The sequence below is a fragment of the Tiliqua scincoides genome, chromosome 3, assembly GCF_035046505.1.
Source record: "Tiliqua scincoides isolate rTilSci1 chromosome 3, rTilSci1.hap2, whole genome shotgun sequence".
Taxonomy (NCBI): Eukaryota; Metazoa; Chordata; class Lepidosauria; order Squamata; family Scincidae; genus Tiliqua; species Tiliqua scincoides.
In genome coordinates, this window is record NC_089823.1 from 4,266,479 (window position 1) to 4,281,290 (window position 14,812).

General features: G+C 46.8%; 1 protein-coding gene across 1 annotated transcript; it reads right to left on the reverse strand.

Annotated features, from left to right (window-relative positions):
- Positions 1-242: 242 nt before the first annotated feature.
- AQP11 (aquaporin 11) lies at positions 243-14,057 on the reverse strand. Its single transcript, XM_066621623.1, has 3 exons — positions 13,501-14,057; positions 3,281-3,397; positions 243-2,172 (listed from the first exon to the last, which is right to left on the reverse strand). The coding sequence occupies exons 1-3, from the start codon at positions 14,045-14,047 to the stop codon at positions 2,111-2,113; spliced, it is 726 nt and encodes a 241-aa protein (XP_066477720.1). The 5' UTR covers positions 14,048-14,057; the 3' UTR covers positions 243-2,110.
- Positions 14,058-14,812: the final 755 nt, after the last annotated feature.

The following is a 14,812-nucleotide window of genomic DNA, read 5'->3' on the forward strand; positions in this document are numbered from 1 at the left end:
GACACAGGGAATGTTGGTTTGTTATATTCACGGTTTGATTAATTCTCATTTCCAGTGTTTTGTGTAGTTGCCTGAGTTGGATTCTTTGCTGTTGCACTGTACTCTTCAAGTGGATGGCAGGCCTCTTCTCCCCCTGCTGCATCCACCATGGATGACTGATTTTAAAGTTGTAGATAAACTATGATACTGAGCAAGTGTTGGGGTTGTTCGAAAGAATCTCGGGGCAAAAACATACATGCAGGAGGAAAGAGTGAAAACTAGAATTTTTAATTAATTTCAAAATGATATCAACTTTTTGTCAGCTACATAGCAAGGCTCAGTTCATTTTTCTAGTCTGTGTTTCTGTAGTACACAGCTTTTCATTTGATTTCTTTATGTAAGTAAATTGAGGCATGTGGCATAATCATTGCAGTGAGATTCAAGGTCACTGTTTCTTAGTCTATTAGTTTAAGAGTGTGCAACTCAGTCTTTTTGCCACAGAGGTGTCCTGATGCCTCATTGCAGTAGCATATAACTAAAAAGTTGTCTGCTAAACAGTATCTGCTTCCCAAGAATAAGCAAGTTAGAAACCTTTAAAAAAAAACTGAGGACGCACAATGTGTCAACACTTGTTGCATGAACTCTGCCACTCTTTTAGGTTTAAGCTTACACAAATACCAGAATTTCACTTGGCATGAAAGAGACCGTGTAAGTGCAAAGTTCAGTTCTTTTTCGCATTATTTACTTAGAGAGAATAAAGTCCTGTGGAATAAAACAGCTCTTCCACCCAAAAACATTAAGGCACCCTTTGAAAAAATGACCTGGCAGTTCAGCCTGGTACTGCTTTGAAATTCCAATAGGTATTTTAGTTCAATTTTATGAAAACCCATCCTGGCTGTTTTTAAAGTGTTTCTGTGGGCTGAAGGCAGTAGTCCAGTTTCTGTATGTGAATTCCGACTGCAGATTGGCTCTTTCTGAATCTTAACACTGACTTCAGCCAGAAGAAATACTCCCTGACAGAAATAAAATTACCAGCACAGAGCAGAAGTTTAAAAGTTGCTAAAAGAAAACTGGTTGCCCTGGATGTTTCTGATATAATAGCACAGATGCCTGTGGCTCAAATCAGATCCTTGGTGTTAGCTGCTTCAGATTTTGTTCCAGCACTGTGTTCAAAGCCTCATGAAGTGTGCTTGTAACGAAGCACAAAACCCTGGCAGAATCTGTAAAACCAGTTAACTGTTCTGATAGCAGCCTTGACTACAGCTGCCTTCAGTTATGCTGTGTTAACACCTGCAAAATATTACACCTTTAAAAAGGATAAAGGCTGTGTCATGAGAAATGTCTGTCAGTGGGTGGTGTCTGTTAGGAGTCAAAGTACTATTCCCAAGCATCTTAAAACTTAGCAATAGGAAATGCACTGCTTCCAGTTAGGGCAAAAAAACCTTGTTTTTAATGTATAAGTCACTTTTTGCAATGGCTCCAAATTAAATGGTTTGTCTGACACAGAAATTCCACAATCATGGACCCTGACGGAGAGAAATGGGTTCTGAGAAAGCATTTTTCCCAGCTCATCTTTCCCAGTCTGATGGACTATCTTGGTGAGGATGTGTCAAAAGTTTTGCATGTTAGGTTGGCCTCTTAAAGTGCATTTTGTAGCTGTAGATGTAGACTTGCATCTAATGGAGCAGGAGGGTGAGTACTGAAAAGTGCAAATAAGTGACCTGAAGAAGGCTTTCTGTGGGAACAAGTGTGGTGTGTAATGTTGAAAGCAGCTTACCTAGATCAGACAAGTTAGTGAAGAGGTATTCAGTTACCAGAAGTAATGTTATCTCCCTCCTTAAATGGATACTGATTTAAGGATAAGTCACAAATTGGACATCAAGGTTAAACAAAGTCTTGCAACTTCAGAGATGAGGCATACATGGCTCAGCTTGGAAAAGCAGGCCTTGTTCTTAAGGACAAAAGAAAATTCTGTATTGTAAAATCCTAAAACCACATTTCTAAAATAAAAAAATCTGAAGGTTGCCAGAGTAATTCAAATGTCCCAACTCCTGGGTGTCTTCTGTCTGCGTAGATCGTCTGCTTCTGTTTGATTAATCATCTCTTGAGTGAGATGTTTCAGTCTACCAGTTCAGACTCGTGCACGCATCAGGGGAAGAACGTCATCCCACAATACAACCACCAGTACAGACCCTGAAATGAAGAAACACAAGGTTGCTTTGAAATTGGTATTTGAATACTGAGCAGAGGAAGAAGTGCTACCTTGGCATAGCATGCAGTGAAGAGTGCTACTGAAGCATCTGCCTTGGGACCTAAAAGTGGACATGTCATTGCCATGGTAATGATGCTCTTGGAGCAAGCAATGATAACAGTGTCAAGAGCCACTTACATAACAACTTGAAGCGTGCAATTCAAAGACGTGGTGGGTGTGTTACTTAGGTGACGCATACATGTTCAAGCAAATGTACTCAAGCTTGTGTGTGTGATGGAAAGCTTGTGTGTTAAGTGGCCTAATATGAATAGCTGTACTACTATTGCAACTTACATAAAGTGGAACTGAATATTATCTCTTTCTTACTGAGAGCAACGATTATGTTAATCAGAATATACCTCTTGCATATCATGTTTTATTTATTTATTTATTTATTTGTAGAATTTATATCCTGTCTTTCCACTCCAGAAAGGAGCACTCAAGGCTTAAGTGTTTTTCTCTAAACGTGTGTGTGTGTGTGTACGTGTACGTGTACGTGTACACCTTCCACCAAAGGGTAGCACTTCTTCTGATAGCATGGATTACAACCCATGATAGTGTTTGCTACAATAAGTAACATTTACATATTTAAATAAAAATATTGAAAGCTGCCACAGGTCTCTCTTGTTGCTGCAACAGACCAAGCACAGCTAACTCCTCTTGAACTGCTGAAGTAATTATTTTCTTAGGGCCAAACCTTCCTTTCCGGAATTGGAGAGATGGAAATCTCCAAAGCAGAAGAACTGAAGTACAGTACTAACATCTATTGCCAAGGATGTTGGGTGGGAAGTTTAGTCAATCTGGTTCACTATTAAGAGAATCATTTCCTAACTGCAGGCCACTGATGTGGCTCCAGAACATCCTGAAGCAAGTATGAACACAGTATTGTCTCTGAAGATCTTTGGAGCAGAGAAGATCTAAAGAAGAGATCTGTAGGAAGCTGTTGTACATAACAAAGATTGATATCTAATCTTGCTTCCTAGTGTTTCTTAGACATAGACTTGACTTAGTTTGGTCCAGTTTATCCTGATGAAAGTAAAAGTGACTTACCCAGGCATGGTGCTATCCAATACACCAGCACATAATTCCAGAATTTGTCCAGGAAACAGCTTGTATGCAGGGACAAAGCCAGAGCTGGGTTAAATATTGCTCCTGTGAGATGCCCTCCTGTGAAAAGAGAAAACACGTACACACTGTTCCCCTTTCAGGTTTCTTGAAACTTGTTATTCATTTAATTTTTAAAATCAATATAGTATTAGTTGTTAATACAGGATATCTTATGGTTGCCATTCCAGTATTATATACTGTTACTACTAATTTGCTAATAAATTAATCACTCAGCAAGTTTGCCATTCTGCACTCAAGCCAGTGGTGTTGCTAGAGGTGGTGCAGAGCACTAAGTTTTGCAGGAAGCCTTGCCGCAGTGTGCCAGCAGCTCCAAAAGGGAAGGGGCCGTTTGCACTGTGCTGAGGTTCCCTGCAAAACTTAGTGCTTTACACCCCTTCTAGCTATGCCACTGAATCTAGCACAATATTGTCTGTTCTTTCTAGGATCTTAAGAAGGTGCCTTACCAGCCTTGCTTCCCAACAGCCGGAAGGTATTAAGGATAAAACCTGGAACCTTCCATGTGACAAAACATATTATCTGCCATAGGACCTCTCTCAGTGGTGGCTGCATTTTTGGTCAAGTCTGCCACATGTTAAGACTGAAGCGTGAGTGCAAGGCTCTATATATGTTGTGCCACATCTGCAGCCTCTACTATACTTTAGAGTGCTTTTACTTTTTGTCTGCTGAGCTGGAAAGCAGGCTGGAGAAGCAGGGAGGAGTGTGTGCACCTGATCTTGCATGCCACAAACCCACACCCTGAACTGGCCACTCTTCCTCAAACACAGAATACTTGTTTGTGCAGGGACATTCACATTCATTCCACTCAGTTTTATAACAAATGGGTAGGTCAGTAAACCAGGTTCCCACCATAAATGTGCCTAATTTGGTTTTGTAGTGATGCTATGGATGTCTTATGAGACAAGTTTCAGTATCTTATTTCTTTAGTGTTTTTTCTTTTTTTTTCTGGTTGGTACTGAGTCAAAACATTGGTGGTGGGGTTACATCTCCTGAATTAAATTGCTGCTGCAAAAACCTAAACCAGTACATCAGGATCAACTCAATCCATGTACTTGCAGTGTGAAGGAGTGTGAAACAACACTGTCTATGACAGGGGTGCTCACACTTTTTTGGCTCGAGAGCTACTTTGAAACCCAGCAAGGCCCGGAGATCTACCAGTTTTTTTACCATGTTCACGCCATCATAACTTATAACATTTATGTGTACAATGTATGTTGGTGTACCTTGCATAACCGCATGAGCCAATATTGCCCAACACAACATAATTAACTATAAACATTTTTGTGATTACTTGAGTTTACTTTGATGACTTGCACTGAAGTGAATCAGCCAAGGATGCATAGTCCAGACAGTAGCTGCTGACAGCCAGCCTCAAGCACACTTCCAAATGTTCATCAGTCATGGTGGAACTTAATGATCTTCATGTAGGAAAAGGCTGACTCACATAAATAAGTGGAGCCCTTCCTGCCTCAGGTGCTCTTATATCACTGAGGGCCCTATTGCCTTCAAGTGGCTGCAGCTGTGCAGCACACTCTGCTGGATGCCCAGGCCTTACCCTTAAAGGGGCCACTGCTGACACCACATCTACCTCCTCACCAGATCTTCCTCGATTCCAATACAAGTGGGGGGGGGAGCAGATCTCTATACAGACCAGTGCAAAAACAGGGGAAAGGTGTGGGGGAGGGAAGATCTTTATATAGACATCACAGCAAGACCAGTGCAAAACCCCTTGCACACAGAACCAACAGATGGAAGTTGGGGGGGGGGGACAGATCTCTATACAGACCAGTGCAAAAACAGGGGAAAGGTGTGGGGGAGGGAAGATCTCTATATAGACATCACAGCAAGACCAGTGCAAAACCCCTTGCACACAGAACCAACAGATGGAAGTTGGGGGGGGGGGCAGATCTCCATACATACCAGTGCAAAAACAGGGGAAAGGTAAGTCAGCCCCAGTAGAGTCAACGGGGCTCACTCCCAGGGATGCGTGGACAGGAGAGAAGCTTGCCAGCAGCTCCTCTCCCAGGGAGGAGCCTGCCAGGGGCTCCCTCCCTGGGCTCACTCCCTGGGCTCACAAGCCTGCCAAGGGCTCACTCCCAGGGATGTGTGGACTGGAGAGAAGCCTGCGAGCGGCTCCTCTCCAGGTCTACTCACAAGTCAGCCCCAGTAGAGTCAAAGGGGCTCACTCCCAGGAATGCGTGGACGGGAGAGAAGCCTGCGATCAACTCATTTTGCCTTGCAATCGACCAGTCGATTGCGATCGATGTATTGAGCACCCCTGGTCTATGACTATTGAGTCTATAAAATGCTCTAGTGATACTGTGAGCCTAAAATTAACAAGGTGTCACCTCAGAGGCATATAAGGAAGGCTAGCCGATAAAGTGCTGCTACTGGACCCAATGTCCAATCCTGGCTGTGAAACTGCTGTTAGAGCTATAGATTTACAGGCACACTATGCCTGACAGCAGGAGATCCATGATCAGGTATCCCACTTGTTAAAGGGCTAAATGCAGCCACAAACGTTGGCTGGAGTCATGGCACTTTGAGACCAGCTTTAAAAAACAACAAAACTTTCCCTCCTATTAATTTCTCAGTCTGAACTTGGGTGGATTACTTTTTCTTTAATGTACACATTTATGTACTCCCACATCCCTAGACATTGGACAGTGTTCTGGGTTCCACTGACCCTGGTTGGCAAGGTAGAAGTTTAAGACCACCCTGCTCCAATTCAGTGAAATTAATCTGACTTCCATAGTGATCATGTCTTGTGAAAGTGTGCCTTCTGAAAAGGCTCCCAGCCCTAATGCTAAAGCCCTAATGCTTGATTGAACAGTTAGCAGCTGATGCTTACTTGCACTACATAATGCTTCCTTTTTGTAGTAGGCTGCAATTCTACATACACTTTCCTGGGAGTAAGCCACATTGAATACAGTGAGACTTGCTTCTGAGTAAACATGCATAGGCTCATGTTGTAAGCTGCTATTTTAAACATCTCAATAACATTCTCAAAACACTAATAGGGTATGAAATGACTGGCTAGTGCCCTGCAAAGAGTCCCAAGAAGCCCACAGAGGGATGAGTAAATGTCCATTGTTCTTGTTCATTCTGGCTTCTCCTGGCCTGAGTTGAACTGACCACTTGGTCAAACTAACAAGCAAACACAGTTACGAAAGCATCCGTTTGCAACCACTAAATAGAAAGGACCTAGACTATGAACTCACTCCTGTTTTACTGGTAGGGCTTTATAAAACACATATAACACGCACACACAGGGAAAACAATTGTGTGCAGGGATCCTGTGTATTGACCAGTCACACAGCTGTGTAACTCCGCAGGAAAGAGAAAATGAAGTGGAGGGTGAAAGGTGCAAAAAGAATTTACTTAGTGCTCAGAAACAAAAAAGAGGGTTCAAACTGGGACCTAAGTGAAGCAACGTAAACTTTAGGCGGGGATTCTATGGCTAAGTCACACAAGTGAAGCTGTCCTGGGGAAAGCAGCTAGGAGGAGAAATGAGAGGTGAGGGGAGAGGAACTCTTTAGAAGGAGAAGGGGCAGAGTAGGGGAAATCATGAGAGGAGGACATGGGCAGATTAGGCAAGGTAGCTCCTGCCCCTCCCTTCTACCTCCTCCCAGGGGCAAAGGTATATGTTGAAAGAGTTGAGGAAGGACATTACCATAAGCACTAGATGAAGAACACCCCCCAATTGGTTTGTGTCTGATTTATTTCTTTGGTAATGGCGGGTACATGCAAGAAGCCCCTGGGACCAATGGGTTCACCCCTTGTGCCTTATTCTAGAAGGCTTGCCCTCCTCCAGCGCTGCCCACTGCTCCTGGAGCTCCGCCAGTCACCTACTTCTCCCTTCCAGTTCTCCCTGCCTCCTTGTGCTGTTGCTATCACTCTTCCCTTCCCTCCTTTTTTGTAGCATTCTTTTCATCTCTTCCCATTGTCTGATTCTCTCCTGTCAGTTTCCTCCCTATTCTCTGGACTTTCCTGTCTTCTCATCTCCTCAAATTTGGAGCACAGGACTCTGTAGATCAATTAAAGAGGGATAATTCTATGGTTTAAGGCAGGGGTACCCAAACCCTGGCCCTGGGGCCACTTGCGGCCCTCAAAGACTCCCAATCTGGCCCTCAGGGAGCCCCCAGTCTCCAATGAGCCTCTGGCCCTCCAGAGACTTGCTGGAGCCCGCGCTGGCCTGATGCAACTGCTCTCAATGTGATGGCCAACTGTTTGACCTCCCGCGTGAGCTGTGGGATGAGGGCTCCCTCCACTGCTTGCTGTTTCACATCTGTGATGCAGCAGCGGTAGCAAAGGAAAGGCTGGCATTGCTTTGTACAAGGTCTTTTATAGGCCTTGAGCTATTGCAAGACCTTCATTCGTTCTCGGCATCACCTGGCAGGACAAAGTTCCAAACAACACAGTCCTGGAACGTGCTGGAATCCCTAGCATGTATTCACTGCTGAAACAGAGACGCCTGCGTTGGCTTGGTCATGTCGTGAGAATGGATGATGGGCGGATCCCAAAGGATCTCCTCTATGGAGAACTCGTGCAAGGAAAGCGCCCTACAGGCAGACCACAGCTGCGATACAAGGACATCTGCAAGAGGGATCTGAAGGCCTTAGGGATGGACCTCAACAAGTGGGAAACCCTGGCCTCTGAGCGGCCCGCTTGGAGGCAGGCTGTGCAGCATGGCCTTTCCCAGTTTGAAGAGACACTTTGCCAACAGTCTGAGGCTAAGAGGCAAAGAAGGAAGGCCCATAGTCAGGGAGACAGACCAGGGACAGACTGCACTTGCTCCCGGTGTGGAAGGGATTGTCACTCCCGGATTGGCCTTTTCAGCCACACTAGACGCTGTGCCAGAACCACCATTCAGAGCGCGATACCATAGTCTTTCGAGACTGAAGGTTGCCAATACAATACATTCGTTCATATAAGTTCCATCTCTAATATATTTATGAAAATTTATTCAAATTTGAAATGTAAATTAATTCTTTCCCCCCCCCCAGCCCCTGACACAGCGTCAGAGAGATGATGTGGCCCTCCTGCCAAAAAGTTTGGACACCCCTGGTTTAAGGAAAAGTGTGGCCTTCCTGATATGTGGATCAGTAGCCTCTTATCATCAATTTTGTAAATATCCACACACTGTAACTAGTCTGGCCCTTTGCTCTCAGAGCAAACACCTGGCACTGTGCTCAGATGCCGGTCTCCTGTGCATCATGAATTATGGGGGCATAAACAAAAAATAAGATATTAACCATATAACATCTGCAAGAGTTACAAATGAACATGGAATTAAATTGGGGACCTTAAAAACAATAGTGCTTCTTTGATTTCACCTCATAGCCAACACCTGAGGTAGCCAGAAGCTGCCTCACCCTCTTACTTTTGTGATGGTCCCCTTATCTACTGTTTTTGGAAGACTACAGAGAGCATAATTTGGCTAATGGTGGGGGAAGCCAAGAATAGGAAGTTGGCATTTCATACAGCATCACCCTTCTTCCCATAAGGGTTGAGCATGGAGCACCAAAAGAAACAGGAAAAAATACACCCACACGCTCCAGTTCCTTCAGGCTGCAAGAGTTGGATGCTCTAACAGACAAGTTGACAGAAGAAGCTCTCCCAAAGGGCACACATTGCCCTGTATCCCAACACACAGTTGGGATACAGAGAGGCACTGCTTGATCAAGTGGTGAGGGACAATCGGGAGAAGGCAGAGCTGCTCTTGTCTTATTTTGCACCAGTCTTCTCCCACAGGGAAAAGGTAGCCAAACCTGACTGCAATTGTGCTAACATGGGAGGAAATCACAACTCAAGATTGGTGAAGAGATGGTAAGGTCACATTTAGTTACCTGAAATGCATTTAAGCCATTTCTGTCCAGCGTTGTATATATGCAACAGGGACCAAATGTGTACACCTGTGGGCTGGGCAAAAATGGGTTAAGTCTCCAGAACACATCCATCATGGAAATGTCTTGGACATAACAGTTCTACTGATGGGGACTCAAAGTTGGATGAACAACTATTCCCAGCAAGTACTAATTAATTAATCCACATCAATCTGGAGGGAGGAAATGGAATGCCATAAGTTATTTTGGGCCTGTGCTGTTCCAAGATTGTTATAAATGATATGGATGAGGGGATACATATCAAACTGTCCAGTTTTGGGCACCAAGTTTTAAGAAGGGCATTGATAAGCTGGAGCAGATTCAGAGGAGGGCAACTCATATGGGGATGTGTCTGGAAACCAAGTCCAATAAGCAACAGTTTAAAAGAGCTTGGTGTGTTTAACCTGGAGAAGAGAAGACTAAGGGGAGCTACAATATCTGTCTTTAAGTATCTGAAGTGCTGTCACACAGATGATGGTGACAACTCTCTGTGGTTCCCAAGGTCAAGACTAGAACCAACAGGTTGAAACTACAGGGAAGTAGATATAAGCTAGATATGAACAAGAATTTCCTAACTACTAGAGCTGTCCAGCACTGGAGCAGTCTGCTTTATGCAATTATGGGCTCCCTCACTGGACTTTTTCAAGCAGAGGTTGGATGGCCACCTCTCAGGGATGGTGTTGTGCTGATGCCTGCACTGAGCAGGGGACTGGACTAGATGACCTCTAGGGTCCATCCAACTCTAACATTCTGTGAAGGTTTCCCCAAAAATTTAGGGATAATTAAACTTTTTCTTCTTCTGAACATCCAATCCCCTCAAGCACCAACAGAAACTACTGCTGAACACTGCCTCTGATTCAAAACAATTTTTCATGCAGGTCAGCAGGTGGGTTGTGTGAGGCAGCCCAAAATGTAATTATTTACTTAAAATATTGAGAGCACAGTCTAGAGTCTAGAAAACACAGGTCATGGTTCAGGATGTGGACTCACCTCCCTGCATTACAATCTCTGAGCATGAACTGGAGGTTGTCCATGACTTTGTGTACCTTGGCTCAACGATCTCCGACACTCTTTCTCTCGATACCGAGCTAAACAAGCGCATCGGTAAAGCAGCTACCACGTTTTCCAGACTCACAAAGAGAGTCTGGTCCAACAAGAAGCTGACGGAACATACCAAGATCCAGGTCTACAGAGCTTGCGTCCTGAGTACACTTCTGTACTGCAGCGAGTCATGGACTCTTCGCTCACAACAGGAGAGGAAACTGAGCGCTTTCCACATGCGCTGCCTCCGACGCATCCTCGGCATCACCTGGCAGGACAAAGTTCCAAACAACACAGTCCTGGAACGTGCTGGAATCCCTAGCATGTATTCACTGTTGAAACAGAGACGCCTGCGTTGGCTTGGTCATGTCGTGAGAATGGATGATGGCCGGATCCCAAAGGATCTCCTCTATGGAGAACTCGTGCAAGGAAAGCGCCCTACAGGTAGACCACAGCTGCGATACAAGGACATCTGCAAGAGGGATCTGAAGGCCTTAGGGATGGACCTCAACAAGTGGGAAACCCTGGCCTCTGAGCGGCCCGCTTGGAGGCAGGCTGTGCAGCATGGCCTTTCCCAGTTTGAAGAGACACTTTGCCAACAGTCTGAGGCTAAGAGGCAAAGAAGGAAGCCCCATAGCCAGGGAGACAGACCAGGGACAGACTGCACTTGCTCCCGGTGTGGAAGGGATTGTCACTCCCGGATTGGCCTTTTCAGCCACACTAGACGCTGTGCCAGAACCACCTTTCAGAGCGCGATACCATAGTCTTTCGAGACTGAAGGTTACCAATACAATACATAGTCTAGAGGATGTGCTCAGCTGGCACAAGTCTCTTGCACTGGCCCAGGAGTGTCACAAACGTGCTGTAAAACTTGTTTGCAACTACTCCAGAGACTGGGCTGGTGCAAGGACATGCACTGACGTCCCCAAGCTGGAATTGGACCAGCAGAGGGTAAGTTTGCCTGAGAGTGGCCAGCACAGGGGGTTGGAGAGGGTGGTGAGAGGGCAAAACAGGGGTGTTTCGGGGCAGAGGAGGGAAGGTTGGTGGTCAGACTAGGGCTGGGAGGGAGATGGGGCTGGCTTCAGCAATTTAAGTCAGATCCTAATGCCCCTCCCAGCCAGCCTGAAATTACACTAGTCTCCTTGGATTTGTGTCAGTGATTTTGCTGGCACAGATCTGAGTAGTCCTATAGGGATGGCTGGTGTGTGATAAAGGGATAAATATCCCCTCACTTCAAGTTGCACCACAGTCACTTCCTAACCTGTACAATATACAGTGCAGGCCAGTTGGCCTACCTGTACCAGTACAGATTAGGATTGGGCTGCCCTTCTCCCAATAACAGGGCACCCAAAAACCACCCCTTTGGATGGATGAAATTAGTTGCTTGGTTCTATGGATTTGGCATCGCCAGACTTGCAATGAATGTTTTTTCCTCATTGGGATGGGATGTGGTCCTGAACTTCTCTCACATCTATATTGAACCTTCTTTTATGCATGTGCAGTTTAGTCAGTTTATTCCAAAACATTTGGAATGTTTAAAGATGGGTTGACAATACAGCTGAGCTTTAGGGGGAGAAGGACACTTTAAACCCATTTTCACGTATGTGGGCAGAGCTTGCAACAGGCTGGAGCATCTGTGCCAGTCTGTACAGCATAACAGGAAAAAAAATGGTAGACCCAAGTTGTATAAAATTGTAAAACCCAAGTAATATACTGTACTCCATAAGGAACCACTGCTTTCAATTTTCAGCCACTGCTCTCAAATTTGAGACACCTGGTGTCCACTGTTTCAGTTACCAATTTCCCTTCCTATGGAGCACTAAAATGCTGAACCAGTAATGTGGAAAGCTCCCATAAAGTCATCTCTTAAAACTGTAAAATCAAATTTTGCAAAAACGATCCAGGCTTCACATTCCCTGCCTTCAAATGCACACCACATTTCTTAGTGAGAGTGATTAGGTAACAAGCTTCTGCTTGTTCCTGGAAAGTCCACAGTGTTGCAAGGACTGAATTAAAAAAAAAAATTAAGGAAAATTGCAGGCCTGTGGCATCTTTCACTGACCTATAATTTTGTGATACAAGAAACATCAATGGTATTTTTGGGAGTTTTTACATTGTAAATCCCCAAGAAGCTGAGAAAATGCTCTAGTTCATACAAACATAGCTTGATGTAGAGGCACAGCTTGCAAGCTCTCTGTGTGGAGACATTTCAGAGGTGCCATTTCCCAACTTGCTTCTTAAAGACACAAATAGGAAAGTAGCAAAAATGGACATCCATTTGAATGGTTCCACAAGTACCCTGTGTTGTTCAACCAAGTATGGTGGGCAGCCCAATCCTGTCCCCACTAGCCTACACCATGCAGTGGTGCGCATTGAGCATGCGCTGCATCTATGGTGGAGAGGGGGCAACCAGACGGCCCAGGAGAGGTAAATAAAAGTATTTTTACTTATCTCCCCATAAGTTGCCTGTCTCTCAATGAGTTTCCTCAGACCTACACCAGCTATTTAGCTCATGTAAATTCAAGGAGCCTCAGGGGAATGTTGGACTGGGAAAACAGGGATAGGATCCCAGCATGTGCAACTGCTGCTGAGATCCACTCCTCCCACCCTAGAACAGCTCCCTGCCCACCCATTGTCCTTCTTGATCCTTCCCCAAACTGCCCCTGTTGCCTCTGTACCTGCTGTGGTATGGCCTGGTGAAGCCACTGGCACACGCATAGGGCCTCCAGTTGTTTGTGCTGGTGACCCTGCAGCACACAACAGCGGCATACCTTTTGTGGCACTGCACTGGAAGTTACAGCAGCAGATAGCGAGATCTGCTTCTCTAAGTCCCCAATAGGATTGGGGTGTAACTTCCATGTTTTGTGTTATTTCTTCCTCCCATGCTAGAATTCTCAAATTGCAAATTGGGTAATGATGCTTAAGGGCAGTGGTGACTAATGTACATAGGCCTTCTTTAGAATCCACGTCTAGACGTTATCTCCTTTTGATCATGTTGTGCTACTAGCCTTCAACAACCACTGCTGATAGGAGGGAAACCTGCCTGCAGAACATTTCACAAAGCCTCTCCCAGGGATGCATGTCTTAGCTATCATAAAATCCAGAGCAGATAAATAACATAAAAGTGGTTGTGTAATGCTACCTCGCTGTGGCTTGAGTATCATTCAGTTCTGGCTTATCATCTTAGGACCATAACAGAGGAGAGGAAAGGGAACGAACCTGCATACACCAGTGTGGTGATCAGTAAAGCAGCCAGGTGGACTTTTGTCTTATGACTCATGGCTTCAAACTGCAGCAGAGTCAGATGGAACAAGAAGGAGAAAAGGAGTTCGAGGATGAAAGCATGGACTACGGTGGTTTGCAGTGGGCTGCTGCAGGTCTGCACCAGTGCCCTGGAGTGCCTTGCTGTCATCCCCAATAGCCAGATTAACTTGATGTACATTTTGGCCAGCATTGCGCCAGTGAACTGAGCAGACAGCTGTAGCCACCAAGCCCTGACCACAATCCTGCCCCTGAAGAGGAGATGAAAACTGCTGGCGGGGTTGTTGACGCTGTCGGACAACGTCCAGCCGTGAAGAGCTGTGCAGACGTACGTGAGGGCAAGTGCCACGTGAGGCCTGGGGGGCAGACCGGCCAGCAGGAGCAGTTCGTGGGTGCAGGCGCCAATCTGGAAGGCCCCTGTCAACTCCAGGAAGAAGCCCTGGGTGTTGGGTCTGCGGGCTGCCAACTGGCGGGTCAGCTTCCTGAAGCAGGCAGAGACCAACATGATGCCCACCATGACGAGCAGGGAGATGCAGACCTCGACCTCGTAGCTGGCCATGGCCAGGAGCAGCAAGCGGTGGCACGCTGGCCACTTCTCCCAGTGCCAGCTGAACGCTCCCTAGGGCAGCCCCGCGCTCTGCCCTCCTCAGCCCCAGACGCACTGACAGAGGGTCTCTCCAGACCCCTTCGGGCTCCTCCGGGGACTCGCAGCCCCTCCTTTGGGATCTCAGTCCCACTCAACCGTCCAGGCTCCTCCAGCAACTGTCAGCCCCAACCGGCAGACCCTGGTCCATCTCCAGACCCGCAGGTCTGCTCGTAACGGGCGCGCCTGGGGCTTCGGCTCCCCCCCCCCAGTCCTGGAGGCTCTCGCCGGGCTCGCCCCCTGCGGCTTCGGGGGCTGTGGCTGGACAGCGGGGGCAGGAGGGAGAGCGGCCCGCAGCAGAGCCTCCCAGGGAGGGGGCAGCAGAGCGCCGAAGCCGGCCCCGCTCCCGGGCTTCCGAGTCCGTTCGTTCCCCCGGCGGAGCGAGCCTCCTCCTGGGGTCCGGCTTCTGCGGCCAGCTGCTCCCGGGACACGCGGACAGCGCCTCGTCCGGCCGCTGCATGCACGCCTCCCGCGCTGCCTGCCTGCCTGCCTGGAAAGCCGGCTCTGCGCCCTCCAGGGCCGGCCACTCCCCCACGCTAGCACGCCGAGGGCCCCTGCAGGCGGGGAGAGCTCGGCAGTTGGACGCGCGCTCGGGCGAGGCGGAGCTTCTCTCCCAGGGAGCGGAGT